The sequence below is a fragment of the Narcine bancroftii genome, chromosome 6, assembly GCF_036971445.1.
Source record: "Narcine bancroftii isolate sNarBan1 chromosome 6, sNarBan1.hap1, whole genome shotgun sequence".
Classification (NCBI taxonomy): Eukaryota; Metazoa; Chordata; class Chondrichthyes; order Torpediniformes; family Narcinidae; genus Narcine; species Narcine bancroftii.
In genome coordinates this window covers 224215056-224235567 of record NC_091474.1, presented here as the reverse complement: position 1 = coordinate 224235567, position 20512 = coordinate 224215056, and the positions used below count along the sequence as shown (strand labels likewise).

The window sequence follows — 20512 nt, the reverse complement described above, 5'->3', positions numbered from 1 at the left end:
TTGGTTTGGAGTACTGGACTCCATATCAAAGGGAAAATGTACTGGCATAGGACTGGAAAGTGTTCAGAACTTGGTTTGGAGTTTTGGACTCCATATCAAAGGGAAAATGTACTGGCATAGGACTGGAAAGTGTTCAGAAGACATTTACGAGAATAATCCCAGGGATGAGGAGATTAATGTACAAGGAGCATTTGGTGCTTCTGACCTGTACTTGCCAGACTTTAAAGGATGAGGGGTATCTCATTGAAACTTAACAAATATTTAAAGTGCTGGATAGAGCGGACATGGAGAAGATGGTTCCAGTTGCAGGAGAGTCTAGGACCAGAGGACAGAGATTCAGAATAAAAGGATGTCCTTTTAGAACAGCGATAAGAGAAATTTCTTCTGTCAGGGTGGTGAATTTCGTGATACAGACACTTGAGAAGGCTAAGTCACTGGGAACATTTAAAACAGAGATTGATGGGTTCTTGATTAGTAAGGGTGTCAAAAGTTGAGAGGAAAAATATATCAGCCATAATTTGAATGATTGACCAGGAAGCCTTCAGCACCCAGGGCACTTGGAGAACTCTTCTTGCCTTCAGCACCCTTTCGAATCCTGGTTCTGATATCTTTTTTTTAATAAGCCTGTTTCCTGCACCCCGCACTCTGGTGTGAGTTCTTTGTCCTCAAGTTGCCAGTAGCCGCAGCTTGTGTGGGTTCCTCGCCTGAATGTTGCCAACAGCTCGCCACATGCATGTCCTTCAGCTGTGCACCCCCTCGCTGGTCTGTCACCATGGTCACCCGCTTTAGGGTTATCTCCTCTGCTTTTTCTTCTCAACAGGGAAGAAAATGGCCTAATTCTGCACCTGATCTTATGATCTTAGAGACAGCATGTTTAAGGAAAAATCAAGGGAATTGAAAGGTAAATTTTTCAAACATCGAGTAACTGGTATGCAAAATTAGTTGCCAGAGGAGGTGGTAGAGACAAGAAAAGTAACAACATTTAAGAGGCATCTGGACAGGTACCTGAAACAGGGTGTAGAGACATGGAACTAATGTATGCAAGTGGAGTAGGATAGATAGGCCTATAGATAGGCCTATAGGATAGAGGGTCTATTTTCAAGCTGTACAATTCTCTGACTCTAATAACTCTATTATTAATTTGTTTATTTGATGTAAAAGTATCCCAAATGAGTTTATACCTGCAGTGGAAATCCTATAATCTACTCAACATAAACGAGGAAAAATCTTTTTAAATGAATGCTTGCTTCTAATAGCAACTACTTTTGCACTTCGTTCAATATATATTTTATTCTTTTAAATTTTACTTTTTTTTAAAATAAAAAACATACATGTAACAGGCTCTTTTGGCCCATGAGCCCACATCTCCCAATTACACCCAATTGTCCTACACTCTGGTGGGAGGAAACTGAAGTACCCACGCAGTCATGGGGAGAAGGTGCAAACTCCTTACAGACAGCACGGGATTCGAACCCAAGGCACTGGCGCTATAACAGCATTGTGCTAACTGCTACACTAACTGTGCAGCTTGTTAGGGAGAGGAATCAAAATTTGCAATCTTTTGATGCCAGGAATTCTCAACTTGATAGGCAATTTTAGTTTAAATCATTTGGAATTATGAAGAAGGGATCTTGAGCCAAATTTATCTGTAGTAATTGTCGTGAAAGAAGATCTTTATTTCTTGCAATATGTAAGAACGGTTGAGTGCATAACAATATATATTGTAGTTAAATGAAAGTAACTTTGTGTTGTATTTAATAGATGGATGGAAAATTTTCACTTTGACAGTGCCCATTATATTGGTGTATGTGAAGACAACAACAGGGTTTGAAAGGAATAGCTTCTTTTTAGCATTTAGTTTCAGTGAAAATATGAGGCAACAGTCTGGTCGCTCCACTATGCTTCGATTTGACCAGTGCACATTGTTGGCAGACCAAAATTACAGACTATTTTTTGTAGACTGTCATGAATTTTAAACTGCTTTATTTCCTTTATAATTAAAACAAGCTGATGGTGACTTTTGATCCCTTGTTTAAAGTGGCTCATTTCAACAACTGAGTAACTGAAAGGAAATTGTTCACGGTGTTTGATTATTCACAGATACAACATGTTATTTTCCTGCTGACTGGATTGTAAGAATTATGTTGAGCTTCACATTTGAATAATAGATATGATTCATATTTTATTATGCAGAACTTGTTCCTAGCATATTTGAAATTCAACTTCATTAAGCTACTCTTTAAAACACTTTTGAAAAGAAATTAAAGGACACAGTTGTCCCAACTTCTGATTATTTATATTGTTTTAGCAGAAAAAAATTACTTGGTATCTTCACTGTTCATTTAACCAATGAATTTATATTACTACAGCTAAAAACTATATTTCAAGATGGAAGATACTACAGAAAAACAGCTTACGGAGGCATCTGGCACATACGGGGGGTGGGGGGGGTGTAGGTTAATTGGGCGGCACGAATTGGTGGGCCAAAATGGCCTGTAACTGTGCTATATGCCTAAATTTAAAAATAAAAATAAATTTTTACAATCAATTATTCAACAAATCATTCCATTAAATATTTTACTGCAAGGGGTAAATACATATTAAGTTACACTAACAATGGAGCCACATAATATTCTTCAATATTTGCCTTATGACCACAGAAGATAAGATTACTTGAAAGTCAATATGTTAATTGCAACAAAAAATGGTGGCAAGGCATGGTCAGAACATTTGAGTGAAGGAAAAGGTCAGAGGGTTGTGTGTGCAGCTGTAACTTCTTCATCAAATACGGAATTTAGAATAGTCAAGTGTGACACAATTTTTGCCCACTCTCAGCTTGTGCAATTTTTCAGCCATTGCTTTTCTTTTGTCATCAGTGCTTCACAATCAATGTACAATTTCTCCACCATTATTTTCAGCTTTTTGTTCTCAAGTAGGTGCTCATGAGCCCTCACATTCCCAAGACACAATCTTTGGCTAAAATGTCCAATTTCTGGATGAATTCACTATCTTTTATGTCTTTTTCATTTCAATCTAGCATACAACTCTGGGAAGGGTCTGCATATAAAACCAGTCAGTACAATGAAGTTTGGTATTCTTAATTCTACCTTTAATTTTCCTATAAAAATATATCCCAGAAAACGAAATCAGAATTAGCAGAAAAACAAAGACACAATGTATATTGAAGACTTGAATGTTTTCATTGCTTTCAGTAGCACTAATAATGCCTTTAATTTAGCAAAGTAATTCTAAGGTGATGACATTAAACAAAAGTGATATCATGTAAGGTAATATCTCAATATGCCCAAACCTTGTCAGAAAGGCAAGGATGTATTACTGGAGAAGAGAGATGTAGACAGGTAGAAAGGTTTGGGGGGAAGCTTAGGACTGTGGTAGATAAAGTGTTAGTACAGCAATAAACAGAGCAAGAATTAGAGAACAGGATTTATGTCTGGAGCAGATTTCAAAGATTAGCAGAAGGGAGACGATGGAGAAATTTGAAAATAAGAATGCAAAATTTGATATAAAAGCACTGATTCAAGAATCAGTGTAGGGCAGTCAACACAGATAAAAGGTTTACAGCATGATGACATGAACAGCAGAGTTTTCGGGCCATGTTGAAGGAGACCCTATAAGCAACGATGTATCAGAAATGCTTTTGAATGGTTAAGTACAGAGATAATAAGTGAATTGATGAGAGTTTCAACAGTAGGTTAATGGAGGTAGAAAAAGATAACTTTAGTGATGACCTGGATGTACTGCATGAAATTCATCTTAGGGTCAAATGGGAGACTAAGGTTTCAAGCTGGCATTCCATTTTAGTTGCCAAAAGAGGGATGGATATACTGAAGACAATTGTTTGTCTTCCCACTTCAGGTATGCAGCGCCTAACGTCCGTTCGGGCAACATCCGACTGCATATATGTCTGTAGTCCCATAATTATTCAGTTAACGCGAGCAAGTCCGCAGCAATTTAGAAAAAGCAATCGCTAGCTATAGGAAATTGCATTCTATATACCCAAACTGATCTGACTGCCCCACTCTCTCCCCACAGCCCTGTATCTGTCCCAACTAATCCCACTGCCCCGCACTCTCTCGATAAGTCTGTATCAGTCCCCACACTGATCCCATTGCCCTTCTCTCTGTCCATAGCCCCATGTCAGTCCCCATATTGATCCCAATGCCCCGCTCTCTGCCAACAGCCCCATGTCGGTCCCTCTGATCCTACTTACAAATAAAAAGTTTACATGCACACTACAGTATCCCATTTAGCTTTCCTAAGTATATAATATTGTGTTCGCACAACATCACATCACATAATGCCCAATTTTACAAAACGTATCACTGACGTTAAGCGGCACATACCTGTACTTTTTTGCTATCCAGTAGTGACTACTTAGAGACTGGAGGAATTGGAAAATGTGGAATTGGTGTCTTAGTGAACATCAAATGCCATCAATAGTTTTTAGCCATTTGGATAGCAACAGTATTTGAAAGCTTCTAAGACCTGCTCAACCAAACCCTGCTTAGTCCCAGTTCCTATTAAAATGATTTTGACAGTGAAAATAGTGCCATATATTCATTGAAATAGGAATAGAACTGAGAGTTGAACAAGGAGAATGCTCAGGGTGAGATAATGTAAGCATTTAAATTGTCAGGTGGGACTCAGCAGACTTTTGTGAGCATAGATACCAAAAAGAACTAGCCAAAGCATTCAATTATGTTCTCTACTCAGATATTTATGTCATTTTAATCCAACATACTATTGCACTGGTTTCAGAAGGAACAATGTCGCAGAAGAAGACATAATACAAACTTGAATTCATAAAACAGTTAACCAAATATTGTAGATATTCTTCAGAATGGGTAAAGTGGCATGGTTCAATATTGACAAGACACATCATTTTGGTTTGCACCCTCAAGTACAGTATTCAATTGTTACCATCCATCTTCATTCAAATGGTCTGTAACTCCAATGAAAAAAGATAAAATAGCTTAGGGCCTTGCACAACTTTTGGAAGATGCAGCTCAGGTGGGGGTCAGTTGTGTTGTTAGTGCTTTTGGACAGTACTGTTGGAAGATCACTCAGAGAGTGGTAGCAAAATGGAATGATCTTCCAAATGAGATGGTTGTGGCAGGGTCCCTTTTGTCATTTAAGAGAAGGTTGGATGTGTACATGGAAGTGAGGGGGTTGGAGGATATTGGCGGAGAGCGGGAGGATTGAGCTAGTGGAGTTGTTCTAGTGAACCGGTGTGGACTCGAAAGGCCGACATGGCCTGTTTCCACTCTGTAAATGGTTATATGGTTATATGGTTAACTGGCAGTGATACTCTCCTCCCCATTTATCCAGGTTACTAAATATGATCTGTTTCCCATTTCTTCTGCTTCAAGAGTAAATTATTCAATTTTCTATTAACATCATCAACAATTTTATTCCAATTTCTTCCCTAATTACCAAGAGATAATATTTAGTTCACGTTCCCTGATGAAGTGAGTGCCATTTTCGCTGCATCAGTTCATCAGGTGAATATCAAAATTGTTTGCAATTAAGTGGAAAGAAGTTCATCTTTGACTAGTTAAATATCGATCTCTCAGTCACATCAGCACAAAAACATATTTTCAGTCATTTAGTAGTGTATTGTTTATGAGAACTTGCTGGGTGTAAATTGGCTGCAGTTTCCTACAATGGTAACAAAACATTAAAGCAAGTATTTACGCCTTGAAGAAGGGCTCACGTCCAAAATTTGGGTATATATCTTTACCTCCTACGGATGCTGCATTTCTGTGTACTACAATATGCAGACTTTTGGGTTTCACTCAAAGCAAGTATTTAAAACATTTCGGGACATCCTGACTTCGTGCTTTAATTCAAATTGATTGTTCATTCACTACATTAGAAAATGCTTTGAACAAGACAGTTAAGCTCCTTGAAACGAAATAATTGCATGAGACATCAAGTTGTACAGGTTCTTCAGTCCAATTTGATCATGCCGACCAAATTCCTTAGCTGAGTTAGACCCATTTGCCTGAATTCTAAATCTTTGTCTCAATGTCTTTTCAATGTTATAATTGTACCCATTTCTGCTGGCAGCTTGTTCCTTAAAGCTATCACCCTCTGTGTGAAACAAATGCCCTTTAAATCTTTCCCCTCATTTTAAACCTTTGCCATTTAGTTTAGTTTTCTCTACTCTTGGAAAAAATATTGTATTATTTATGTCCCTCATGATTTTACATAGGGCACCCCTCAGCCTCCTGTATTCCAGGGGGAAAAGGCCTACCCTATCTAATCTTATTTAACTCAAAACCTCCAAATTTGGTAACATCCTTGTGAATCTTTTAGCTGAATTACATCCTTCCTAAAGCTTGCCTACCAGAAATACACACAATGCTCCAGCTGCGATTTCACCAACATCTTGTACAATGGTAACATGGTGCCCCAACTCTTGTACTCAGATGAAGGCAAGCATGCCAAACACCTTCTCCACCATCATGTTTACCTGATACATTTGATCTCCTTATGTAAAATAAAGATAATGAATATGAACATGAAGTTGGAATCTCAACATGAATCCCACCACATTGATCACAGTGTCCCAACTCAAATTGAACAGTGCCATTTAAACACTGTAAAGTGTTTTGGTATATCCTGAGGATATGAAGGAAGCCTCTTTTTCACTTGTGTTACAAACTATTTGAACAAGGATAGACCATATAATTTACTTTACTACTCACCTGTTGTTTCACAACTAAAATAATAGTGAAAAAAAAATCAATAAAATTGGTCGTGTGGTCTACCACTTATCAATAAGCTTTAAGATGTTCCAGCTTTATTCTATGCCCAATGGCCATCTGAACATTCACCACAGAACAGCCAGAACACTATAGTTTTCTCCCTTGTCATTTCCTCATCAATGAACAGGGATTTAGGATTTGCTATTGCCCATATATTTCTCAACTTCGCAGTTCCAAAGGATTTTGATAGATTACAATTGGAACATCCATCTGGTCACTTTAACACTGAGATGATCTGGTCCAATGTTAGCCCTATGAATTTTTTTTTAAACCACTTCTACGTTTGTTAATCCAAAAGGGGAAAAAACCTGTGGATGTTGGAAGTCTGAAATATAAACAGGAAACACAGAGCCAAACAGAACTTCAGGAACTAGACAATTAATTCTGCTTAATCACCCTCAGCCACAGCCCAATCATTTGAGAATTCCCATTTTCTGTTTGCTAAGAACTGAAGCTCAAAGGCGATAGCAAATACAATTGTTTTGGATGAGGAGAAGCTTGCAAAAGCAGAATTGACTGTTCCATTCTTATTTCTTGTACATTCTAATATGCAAGGATATTTTATATATGCTAATATTTCAGCAAAACTATTAATAGTGAAACAATCAGGCCTAAAATTATTTAATTCACAAAGAGATGTTCACTGTAGGTAGACCTACATTAAGTGGAAGCATGGAAACATCAAAAAACGGGGAATAGCCTATTCTGCCCTGGGATCAGCCTCTATTATTCAATAGATCATGGCTTTACATCCATCTCAATGATATATTAATTACGTGTCCCCATACTTACGGGTGAAGTTTGTGACTTGCAATTTATCTTCCTCTTAAATACATTCAATAATAGCCTCCACAGTCTTCTGCAGTGGAGATTCATCCTGAGTGAAGATATTAATTATTCTCTTAGTCCAAAGCGACTCGCCTCATATCCTGAGGTGTAATCCCTCCTGCTGAAAACTCAAGCTAGGGGGAAACATTTTCTCAGTATCCAGTCTACATAAACCTATCGGAATCTTGTAGGTTGCAAGAATATTTTATCTCATTCTTCTAAACTTTACTAAATGCAAAACTGATTGGAATCTGACATGTGAATCTTCACTGAACTTCCTCAATGGCATGTACAAAATTTCTTAATCAAGACCCAAGCTGCCCTAACGTTTCAGCAGATGTCTCAGCAAGGCCATGTAAAATTTTTGTAGAACAACCATGCTCCTGCACTCAAGTCCTTGATAATGAAAGCAAACATACAATGTGCCAACTTAAATGCTTGCGGCACTTAAACATTTGTTTCCACTGACTGGTGAACAATGACGCCAGGTCCCTTTTGTACATCTCCAGCTCAATAATACTCTGAATACAAAAATAAATTTTGGAATCTGAAACAAAAGGTAGAAGCCAGAGACCATCAAAAAGGAAACTGCTGGAGGAACTCAACGGGTTAAGTTGCATCTGTGAAGAGAAAGGAAATGTTGATATTTTTGTTCAAGACCCTGCATCAGAACTGAGAGTGAGTGGGAAAGTTCCAGATACAAAGGGAAGGGAGAGGGAGAAAAGGTGATACAGGTTGGATGGTGATAGGTAGCTTGAGAACTGTGAGAGGAATGGACAGGTAGAGCAAGAAACAGTGGGCAAGAAGTAGAGCAACAGATGGGCAACAGATAGAGTGGGCAACAGGTAGAGCAAGAAACAGAACCCAGAAGTCAGTGGGGTCAAGCTGCAAGTCAACATTCTGGATCAAAACTCGGCATTGAGATGATTAGCATTAAAGGGTGGGATGGGATAGAGGCTGGTGGGTGATGAGATGGAACCACATGGGGAAGTAATGATGGGCGGGTGGAACCAGGTTGGGGGGGGGAAGGGGATGGGAGAAATGAGCAAAGGGAGAAGGAAACACGGTAGACAGTGAGTGTGTGAGGGAGGAGAACAAAGTGTCTGGGTTACCTGAAGTTTCAAAGTACAATGTTCATACTCAAGCCAATGTGAGATGTTCTCTTATCAACTTCATACCTACGCCACCAACTTCTATGCTACCGTCAAATTCACCTGGACTTTCTTTGACACTCTTTCTTTTCTGGGACTCTCAGTCTCCATTTCAGGAGACAGATTTGCCACTTCTATCTTCTATCAACCCATAGTTATCTTGACTACACCTCTACTCACTCTGCCTCCTATAAGGAAGCCATCCTTCTCAATTTTCCTTTCTCTGCCACATCTGTTCTCAAGACGAGGCATTATACTCTATGGCTTCTGAAATGTCCTCCCTCTTCCAGAACATGGTGTATCCACTGTCATAGCTAATAAAGACCTCAAATGCAGTTCCTCCATTACCTGTACATTTGCTTCAACCCCACTCTCCAGACAGAATAGCAATAGTTTCCTTGGTCATTAAATTTCACCCCACCAGCCTCCACATCATGCTGTGCTATTTCTGCCACTTCCAACACGATTCCACCACATCCTCCACAGGGACTCTCTCGCATTATATCCCATTGGTCCATCATCCCTCCCTATACTGTGGAACTTTCCTCTGTAAATGTAGAGAATATAACACCTGTCTCTTTACTTCCTCCCTCCCTAAGGGTGGCACAGTTAGTGTAGCGGTGAGCGCAACACTGTTACAGCAACAATGACCCAGGTTCGAATTGGTGCTGTTTGTAAGGAGTTTGTACATTCTCCCCGTGTCTGCGTGGGTTTCCTCTGGGTGCTCCGGTTTCCTCCCACCCTTCAAAATATACTGGGGTAGGAAGTTAATTGGGATATTTGGGCAGCTTGTGTGCCGGAAGGGTCTGTTACCATCATGTAATTTAAACATTGTCTGGTGAATTGTGCAGCCCCTCCGGGTGAGGCAGAGATTTACTTGCATCTTTTCCAATCTGGTCTATTGCAGAGAGTGCCCCTGATGTGGCATCCTCAACATTGATGAAAATAAGCATAGGCAATTCAACCATTTTATCTTGTCATGAGGAAAAACCCAACACCCAACCCCAACCAACCAATTTTCCCCTGCAGTCGCTGCAACCGTGTCTGCCTGTCCCGCATCGGACTTGTCAGCCACAAACGAGCCTGCAGCTGACGTGGACTTTTACCCCCTCCATAAATCTTCGTCCGCGAAGCCAAGCCAAAGAAGAAGAGCCATGTAGCTGGAAAACAGGCCCTTCAGCCCAATTTGTCCATGCTCACTATGTCCCAATCTGAGCTAGTCCCAACTACCTTTGCTTGGCCTACATCCCTAACTTCCTCTCCATGTACCTGGCCAATGTCTTTTAAATGTTGTAATTGTAAATGGCTCTACCACTTCCTCTGACAGCTCATTCCATATACCCACCATCTGTGCATTATCCACAAAGACCACCTTGAGCTTCAGTTGTATGCGATTTTTAACTCTTCTTCCTAAGCCCACATTGACCTATCTGTCCTGACCCTTCTTCATTGCTATAAAGAAGCCTTACATAATTTGGAGGTCTATATGACATATCATATTCTGCTTGAGCAATATGGGCTTGATGATGGAATTTCCTAATTTCGGATAACCTAACCCCACTGCATTCTTCTCCTACACTCTTTCACCCATCCACAGTTCTTTTTCTCTATTTGTTCACCTTCCCCATCCCTCCTTCTGCTTATCATCTCCTCTCCTTCAGATTCCCCCTATCACCTACAAAACTCTGTCCCACCCATCTCCCCCAACAGTTCCATCTGGCCATTACCTCCATTTGGTTCCCCCTATTTTCTACCAGCCCCTGTTCCATCCTCCTCTCCTCTATACACTGCTATATACTGACAATTTATCCCCTGGCCTCTTAAAACTGATGCAGTGTCTTGACCTGAAACATATTTACACTCTTTGCCTTCACAGTTGCATCTTGTCGCACGTATTCTGTTGTATTTCTGTTTTCCCACATAAAGTGTACAAGCTTACATTTGTCAACGTTATATTAATCTGCTATTTCCTTGCCTTGTCACACAACTTGCCTAAATCACTTCAAATTTAAGAACTTCAAATTCCTGGGTGTCGACATCTCTGAGGATCTGTCCTGAGGTCTCCATATCAATGCAATCATGAAGAAGGTTCACCAGTGGCTATACTGTGTGAGGAGTTTGAGGAGATTTGGTATGTCACCAAAGACTCTTGCAATTTTCTACAGGTGTACCGTGGAGAGCATTCTGACCACTTGCATCATTGTCAGGTATGGAGGTGATCGAGAGTTGTGAACTCAGCAGTGTCATCATGGGCATTGGTCTCCACAGCATTAAGAAAATCTACAAGAAGCAGTGTCTCAAGAAAGCAATCTCTATCCTCCAAGACCCCCACCTCCCAGGCTATGACCTCTTCACTCTGTTACCATTGGAAAAAAGATACAGGAGCCTGAAGACAAGCACTCAACGCCACAAGGACAGCTTCTTCCCTTTTGCCATCATATTTCTGAATAGAAAATGAACCAGACACTACCTCACTTTCTCTCCTTTTGCACTAATTTATTTTTTAAATGTGATTTACAGCATATTTGCATCTGTAATGCTGCCATAAAACAACAAAGTTTGTGACACGTTCATAACAATAAATTCTGATTCTGATCTTGAAGCATATTTGCATTCTCCTATCAGCTCGCAAGCTTAGCTTGTTTCATCTGTCAGCAAAACTTGAAATATTCCATGCAGTTCCCTCAGTCATATCAGTGAAATATATTTGAAAACCTGCATCTGTTCTCAATACACAGTTATCAACAGAGAAAAGAACAGTAGGACACACAGTCCAATTACACACTACAGATTTTTCAATGAGATGAGCCTTTGATAATATTTCAATATTCCAAAATCCTTACGATTGTACCTTCCCTTATATTTTAGAACAAAAATAATGGCTCTTTTGTTCCTTCCATTATTGATTTAAGATACAGCTGTACCCTGTTCATACCAGTGATTGAATACTTAATTATCTTAACAGGAAAGCTGAGGGTTGATATTTCTGTAGGTGGGGGAGCCAAGAAACTGGAGATGATTGCAGTTCAGGAGGACTAGGAACCACCACCCTCCATGACTACACTCCCTGTAGTGAAGTGAGAAGAGAGCACCAAGCTCTTTGGAGTCCGCTTAAGTAGTAATCTATCCTGAACACACAGCAGCTCCTCACTTCTCAGGAATGTGCCACGGTGACTGCACTTCTTGAGAAGACTAAGGAGGGCCAGGCTACCGGCCACTATTCTGTCAACTTTCTACAGGAGCTCTATCACGAGCATCCTGGCTGGCTGCATTACTGTGTGGTATGGTTGCTGTAGAACAGTGGTTTTCAAAATGCCCCCCTAAACTCACATTCCCCCTTAAGCAATCCCTATGCCATAAGAGCTCTGTGATTGGTAAGGGATTACTTAAGTGGTATGTGAGTGGGGAGAAACGATTGAGAACCACTGCTCTAGACCCAATTGCTACTGAAATATTTTGCTTGAGAAAAATTGTCATTGGCCCATTTCCTTTGGAGTTATGAAACTGTGCACATAACGAGTCAATAAGGTACGACTAAAACAGTGGTTTTCAAACTTTTTCTTTCCACTCATATACCAACTTAGGCCATCCCTTACTAACCACAGAGTACTTATGGCATAGGGATGGCTTAAGGTGGAATGCAAGTTTAGCAGGGAAGTTTGAAAATCACTGCTGTAGAGCATTACATCGGAGGTCAATCCACAGGATTGTAAGAGCGGCAGAGAAGATCACTTGGGTCTTCCTCACCCCCCCCCCCCCACAATTGATGTGATCTACTGGGATCATCGTCTGAAGGGGACTCATAAAATCGTTAAGCACCCTACCAACTCATTTTCAGCTACTCCCATTGGGAACGAGATACAGAAGCATCAAAGTCAGAACCAGTAGTCTAAGAAACAGCTTCTTCCCACAGGAAGTGAGACTGCTGAATGACTGATGAACTGCTCATATAAACCCTTATTTATTTAACAATATCTATTTATTTTTATACATGTATTGCTTATAAATCGCTTGTAAATGTGTGTGCTGTGTCTATATATGTATTTGCATGTTTTGACACCAAGGACCGTAAAACTCTGTTTCATTCAGTTTGTGATTACTCAAGTAGAGATTGGTAGATTTTTGGATTTAAGCGAAGGGATATGATATTTGCATAGGAAAGCGGCATTGAGAGAAAGGTCAGCTATGATCTAATCCAACAGCATGAGAGCTTAAATGGCCTGTCCCTGTGACCAGTTTCATTTCAAATCTGAGAGGAGCGATTGGAAATTTTAGTATCTTGATGGACCACTGTTTTTCCCATACATCATATGTACAATCTTAATACCTCTTAACAGATAATAAAACTTACAGATAATATAGTCGTGCCGTTCTAGGACAGTCCCTTTTCCTGTAGTCAATTCCAGAATTCAACTGGATAGCATCGCAATATTCCTGAAAATCAATAAAAAGAGATCTTCAATTTAAAAAAAAAGATATATTTTCACATTTAAGGAAAATCATCCAATAGAAATTTCATAAGTAATTCTGATCTCTCTACCCCAATGAATATTAATGGTACAAAAGTGCTCTTTTATTTATACAGAAGCACAATGTATATCAAAGTATTGTGTTGACAATTTTGCACAACACCTCATGCAACCTGATGGTTATGTAGCTCCCAAGATTGTGGATGCTCCACTGCTGTGGCCGATCTGCAGGAAGAACAGTGTTACAAGGCAACAGATCCTGGGGCCATGCCCATGGACCACATCGATGGACCTCTAAGTACTTGTGTTGTCAGTTAGCCCTTTTTGCTGTCTTCACCTTGTTACGAGCCCAAAGGACCCCAAAACCCAGCAGCAATAGATATTCACCAAGACAAGTAGTTACTAAAACAAAAGTTGTTTTTAATTATCTTTAAACATAAAAACAGAATCAACCTTTAACTTATCTCTATTAATCTGACTAACCCAAATTAACCCCCTTCTAATTCTAAGCACACATGTATGATGTGTGTGTAAATTTAAGAAAAGTTCTTTGGTTCACAGTTAAATCTCACGTCTCATTCTTCCAAGTTCACTGGTTGCAGGCAATTCTTATACTGTGCACAGAATTTAACATGTATAAAGTTCACCAGGCTTTGGTGCTTGAAAGGTAAATGTTTACCACTCAAGAAGGTTCTTTGGAGGTTTGCAGAGAGAAATTTGTTGTTCCAGGATTTCAACAACTGAGGTACCATCATTAGTCACCTCAATGTCTTGTTGATGAAACTTGCCCCATCAGGGTTCTCCAGATGATCATCTCTTTCTTTAAGGCTATCACAGAGTTCCTTTCTGTTCCACTTATTCCAAGAGAAACATCAGACAGATAGCACTTCCAGCCATCTGCTATTCTGGAGCTTTCTGTTTCAGTTCCAACAAGCTGTTCCTGCTTGCTTCAGCTGTGACTGTTCAGTCTCTCTCTCTTCATCTGAGACTGCTAAACTGCCCATGTGACTCTCTTACTTGCAAAACCCCTGACCTTCTCCAGCAAACAATAGGAGTTGGCTTTCTGCTCCCATCTGTTGTTTTGGGTAAACAAACTTCTCAGGAGTGACCTTTCTGTGCATTTTGCACTTGTAAAAAAGTTCAACACAGATGACCTATCTCCAGTCGAATCATTTGATGACATCATTTCAATTAGCAGTTACTTGTGAAATGTGCATAGCATTCTCCATAGTTTCTGTAATGTTACTGAATATGAATTCTTCAGTATTTCAAATAAGATCCGTTTTAAAATGTGTATATGTATGTAACCTTCTCTAATTTTACCAAATTCTCCCAATATTTACCTACATTACAACCTCTCCACGGTCCTGAGACACATTTGGAAGCAGCTGAATTAAAAGTTTTTAAATTACAAAATTCTAAAAATCTTGATCATATTTTAATTAATTTACTTGTGATTTTAAGTATTGATATGAATTTGAAAGATAGGAAAACATTTTGCCAAGTAGCTTCATTTTATCTTTTTATATAAGATCAACAATCCTCTTAGGTTAAGACTGTATACAACAACCAGGTGAAGGGCCAGATACAAAAGGCTCATCTTTGGATCTGCATCTAAACTTTATGCTGTAACTGGGGTTGAGGCGTGGATGAAGATGCACTGCCATCTGACCACCAGCATGTCCCGTATTTGTGAAGACCTGGTCTGGAATATGCAGACACACTCATGACAGCTAACTAGAAATTCTGATAAATCTTTCCATGTCTGCTGTGAAGTTTAAATTATTCAAATAAATCTGCAATACAGAAATAGAATTAGTAATATTGACCATGAAAGGCTCAGATGTTATGTCTGGTTGTGGAAGGTCAGCCATTGAGTTCATTTAAACAATAATTAAAACATTTCTGGTAATTAAAGAAATAGAAGGACATGGGGATAGTGTGGGAAAATAGTGCTGAGGTTGAACCTTATCCATGATCTTGATGCCTGGTAGAGAAGACTCAAAAAGGCCAGATAGTCCCCCACAGCGCCTAATTCTCATATTTTTGAGTTCATTAATGCCCTTTGTTGGAAGAAATCCTTCCCAACTCAGTCTGGCCTATTTAAGATTCCAACATCAGTAACTCATAACTGCCATCAGAAGTGCTCCAACATTTAGTCTAATTGAGGGCATTCGGGATGGGTAATAAATGCTGGCTTTGCTGTCAATTGAATGACAGAAACCTCTGTATTCCATAAATAAAACTCAATTATCATCCTACATTTCTGCTAACTAATTTGATCAGTAGGAAGAAATGTAGCACTGAGGGAAATGGTAAAGTACTTCCTGCCGAATGTAAAAGCAAAAGCAGTTTTCCAAAAGCTCTGAGAAAAATTGTTAGTAGAATTTTATTTTTAGCTTCAACAACAGTCATATGTTTAGAAATTCAATGTCACAATTTTGTTTTTAGGTAAGAGCAAAAATTGTTGTAGTATCAAGAAGTCATCATCAAATTTGATCATTAACCATTGTGAGAGATCATTGTGAGAGTGGAAATAAGATAATTGAGTCATGTGGAAACATTTTGATCATGATTGTCAGAAATAAAACTTCTCACACATGAGTCTCTTTAAAACTGATGACACGACAAGCTTTATTTACAAGTCTGCAGAGTTGGACTCAACTGGCTTCTCACCAGTTAAGCCCCGATACATACAGTGCATTGATTTTTATACCCTTGTTGTTTGCCCTTCCCCTTCTTATTAATACTGTTTTAATTGGTTAGTATTGCAAAAGCATTCTAAGTACAACTGCATTTTTAATTATCACGTTCGTTACGTACGCTGCGAACTCTACATACACTAAATTCTGTTTCTCACCCTTCTTATCAATCTTTTGTCTCCTGCATGTCTCTCACTATGACCATGAAAAGATATGTTTAAAAAAACATATCCAGCTGAACTTTTTGTCCTTGGCTGCTAGTAAGCTCCCTGTCCGTTCTGGCTTCCCTTTTTATGATTAATCATCACATTTTAACTTAAGCCATTTTAACCTAAATTCTCTATCTCTAACAATGATCTTCCACTGTTTGGAAAAAAAGTATGTTCCCTTTAATAATGACATAAGATGAGCATACAACAATCAGCATGCTTACAGAATCCCATCAAAATGTTCAGATGGATGCAAGGCTCACAACGTAACTTATAGAAGAATACTGATTCTTGCTCAGCACTGTGGTAACCAAATCTATCACTGTTCCTGGCCTTCACCACCCATGAAACATGACATATTGGGGTTCCCCAAATGATATTTTTATTGCTGGAACTTTTGCTGAGGAGGAACCATTCTTCATGATTTATCTAGGGTTTTTTTCCAGGAAAATGGGAGGAGAGAAGCAGGAAAGTAGCCAGATGTGAAAGAAAGAGATCATTTCCATTATATACTTCCAGCAATATTTTTCTTTTTAAAAATATATTATTTATAACTCCATAGCTACAATTAGTATAATACTACAGATATCAAAAAATAACAAATTGATTGCATACATGATGGTTTTCACCCCACCCCAAAAAACTCTCCTCCCACCCAATTCCCTCCCAAAAAAAAGACAATATACAAACTGAAAAAAAGTTTTTTTTTAAATTATAGGTATAAAAAGAAAAGAGCAAGGGAAATAAATCTTTGGGTGGCAGAGATGTTGTGCAGTACAAATCATAAACATACAGAGGAGAATTCCGCAGGGTTAGAGGGATAAAAAGGACAGCACTATGAAATTAATCCAATTATTTGAGTGTATGGGTTCCAAATTTGTAAAAACAGAGAATATTTATTTCCTATATTATAAGTAATTTTTTTCCAAAGGAATTCAACTTTGAATTTCAGCATGCTACCTTGGCTCAGTTAAAGATATATCTGATTTCCAAGTAATTGCAATACATTTTCTCACTACTGCTAATGCTAATTTAACAAATTTCAATTGATAAATTGATAATTTAAATTTAGGAGTTGTACCTTCAATATTTCATAATACAAATAAATAGGGACAGTGGAAAAGCAATACATGAAACATGTCCCAAAAAGTTAGTATAATCACCCAAAAGGTCTCATATTGGGTCAAGACCACATTGAATGTATTAAAGTTCCTACATCTTCACCACACCTAAAACTGATTTCAACTTCTGTGATGTAAGATATAGTTGATGTAAAAAATTGTATTGAACTAATTTATATCATACATTGATAGTATTAGTCATACAATCCTTACATAAATTTTCCCACATTTGTTGATCTATTGTAACATTCAAATCATTTCCCATCTTTGCCTAGATCTATATAATCCTAATTTAGGAGTTCCTGCTTGTAATAATGAATAGATCAAAGAAATAATTTTTTTAACAATCCCACTCCTAATAAGAAGTTCTACCTCAGTACAGCTAGACACAAACATTGATGGTCCTAGCTTATCTCTCATATATGCTCTTAACTAAAAATAACAAAAATGGGTATTACGTGGTATATCATATTTGTTTCTGAATTGCTCAAATAACCTCTTACATAACAATCTTCAAAATAAATATATTACACTGTAAAGGGATTGTTAAAGAACTGATTATCTCTTGAAAAAACCAAAAGAGGGTTAATCAATGGCATTTAGGCGATATAAATCCTCCTCCAATATCCTTTTTTTTAAAACTTTATTTAAAATTTTATGACATGAATAAAATAAAAATTACATTTAAAGAAATAATAAAAAATAAGATAATAAAAATTAGAATACTACATCATTAAACTACACAAATTAACCCCCCAATAATTATAACACAACATTAATCATCTAATTTAAAATTAATCCAACCCTCCCCCAAAATAAAGAGTGAAGAATTAATTAACAATGTTGTAAATAAAATAGAAAAAACCCCATTTACGAAAAAAAGGATAAAACTTAACAACAAAAAAAATTACTAACAACAAAAAAAATATCAATACTAAAATAATACCCTTAAACATATATTTAAATCAAACATAATTCATGTATTTAACAAATGAAATCCACTTTAAAACTAAATTCAAATATTAAAATCATATATCAACCACATATCTGTTATACAAAAAATCATAATTAATAATACATAAAAACAGAATTTCCATTAATACCAAGTTTCCTTTATAATTCATGGAGAGAAAAACATCCCTTAGAAAAACAATCAGATAAACTTTTTATTCCCTTCCCCTCCCCTTATATAAAAAAAAGAAAAAAGAAAAAAGAAAAAAAAGTTCAAACTCTTATAAAATTCTCCATATTCTTCATTTATAACATCTTCAAAATTCTCTATCAAAATTAACTTAATTTTATTAAACTCTTCTCCCTCAATGTATTTGTACTTAATTTTCTTCTTCTTCTTATCACCTCTCCCCTCATCTTCCTCTTCATCTAATTCAACATCCTCAATTTTTGACTTATTATCTTCTGTGACATCATCCTCTTAAAAAAGAAAGAAAAAAGAAAAAACCCCCCCCAAAAAAAGAGAAAAAAAGGAGAGAAAAAAACCTCCTAATTCCCTCTCAATTACAATCAAAACAAAGAGTTTAAAAAAAATTATTATTATTTATTTTAAAAAAATAATAAAAAAAAACCTTCACTTCTTAACCCAAAAATTAAAAAGAAAAAAGAACAGGTCGGAGGTCATAACTACCTCCTCCTGTTTAAACCGCCCAAAGCGGTAACTCCCCCAAAATATTGGGTGTGAGATAACTCACAGGTAGCTGATGACTTCTGGAAACTAGTGCCCACCCAGTTCCCTCTCCCAACTCCCATTTCATTAAACTATCATCATTATTTAAACTCTTTTAAAAAAAAAATAAAAGATTTATTTTTTTAAATCAACGTTACCACTTCGATCACCATTGCTTCCATTTCTTTTAAAAATCTGGATACCACCTTACATCTCTACTCTTTTTGGAGACCTTGAAGGACTACATCGTTCCTGAAACTGCATGATTGGTAGAGACTAAGCAAAGCCCATAACCTCTTTAGGATTGTCAAAGAATTTTGGCTAATTTCCATCCTAAAAAATCTTCAGTACCGCAGAATACCTGAATGTTGCCCTATGTCTTTTTTTCCACAACCGTTCTTTCACAGAATTAAATTCGCGTCATAATAGCATAGTATTAAATCTCCATATTGAAGCTTTCTGAACATGTTGTGAACTCAAATATTCTAATAATAATAATGAATGATCCGAAACCAATCTACCCTTATACTCCACAGATGTAACCCTATCCTGCAAATGTGCTGATATTAAAAAATAATCAATTCTAGAAAAAGAATTATATCGCGAGGAATAAAAAGAAAAATCTTTCTCTGTAGGATTAACTCTTCGCCAAATATCAATTAAATTCAAATCTGCCATCATATTAATCACTTGGATTGCCATCTTAGACTTCTTAATTACTCTTGAGTACTTATCCAATAAAGGCTCCAACACCACATTCAAATCTCCCCAAACATCACATTAGAGTTCGATTGTCCAAGTAATAAAGACATATCCACAACAAAAGCTGTATCCTCAACATTAGGAGCATAAACATCAAGCAAAGTCCATGCTTCATTAAAGATTGTACAATTTAATTTTAATAATCTTCCACCATTTTTCTCATCACTCTGTAACTAAAATGGTAGATTCTTATGTACCAAAATTGCCACACCTTTTGCCTTAGAATTAAACGAAGAATAAAAAACGTGCCCAACCCATTCACGTTTGAGTTTCAAATGTTCCTTATCTATTAAATGAGTTTCCTTTGCCATTGCGACCACCGTTTCTTCCATTTCTTCCAGAAATCAAATTCCCTTCTTGCAGCTCTGCCCTCTTTGGAGACCGTGGAGGACTACGTCGTTCCTGGAATTGCGTAATTGGTAAAGACTGAGCAAAATCCATAGCTTCTTTAGGATTATCAAAGAACTTTGGTTGATATCCATCCTGAAAAATCTTCAGTACCGCAGGGTATCTAAATGTTGCCTTATATCCTTTTTTCCACAATAATTCTTTCACAGAATTAAATTCACGTCGTTGAAACATAATTTCCTGACTCAAATCCGGATAGAAGAAAACACGATTACTCTGAACCATCAAAGGAGATTTGTTTTGCTGTGCATTTCTAATAGCCATACGTAAAATAGTCTCTCTATCACAGTAATTTAAACAGTGAACCAGAACAGGTCTTGGATTCTGTCCTGAAAAAGGTCTCCTTCTCAAAGCTCTATGAGCCCATTCCAATATTAAACCTTCAGAAAA

The 20512-nt window shown here is 37.6% G+C and overlaps 1 protein-coding gene and 1 long non-coding RNA gene across 4 annotated transcripts in view; one reads left to right on the top strand and one right to left on the bottom strand.

Annotated features, from left to right (window-relative positions):
- LOC138737067 (uncharacterized) overlaps positions 1-1929 on the top strand; it is a 77039-nt gene extending 75110 nt beyond the window's left edge. Inside the window, exons 5-6 of the long non-coding RNA XR_011340751.1 lie at positions 821-901; positions 1762-1929. This is a non-coding gene — a long non-coding RNA (uncharacterized lncRNA). The remainder of the gene's footprint in view (positions 1-820; positions 902-1761) is intronic.
- The window catches only part of afg1lb (AFG1 like ATPase b), a 175888-nt gene that overhangs the window by 56557 nt on the left and 98819 nt on the right, over positions 1-20512 (bottom strand). For all 3 annotated transcript variants that reach the window (XR_011340749.1, XM_069887519.1, XM_069887520.1), the window contains exon 8: positions 13122-13204. Coding sequence is in view for 2 of the 3 variants with exons in the window: in XM_069887519.1 (XP_069743620.1) it covers positions 13122-13204 (83 nt within the window). In the remaining variant the exon portion in view is untranslated. The remainder of the gene's footprint in view (positions 1-13121; positions 13205-20512) is intronic.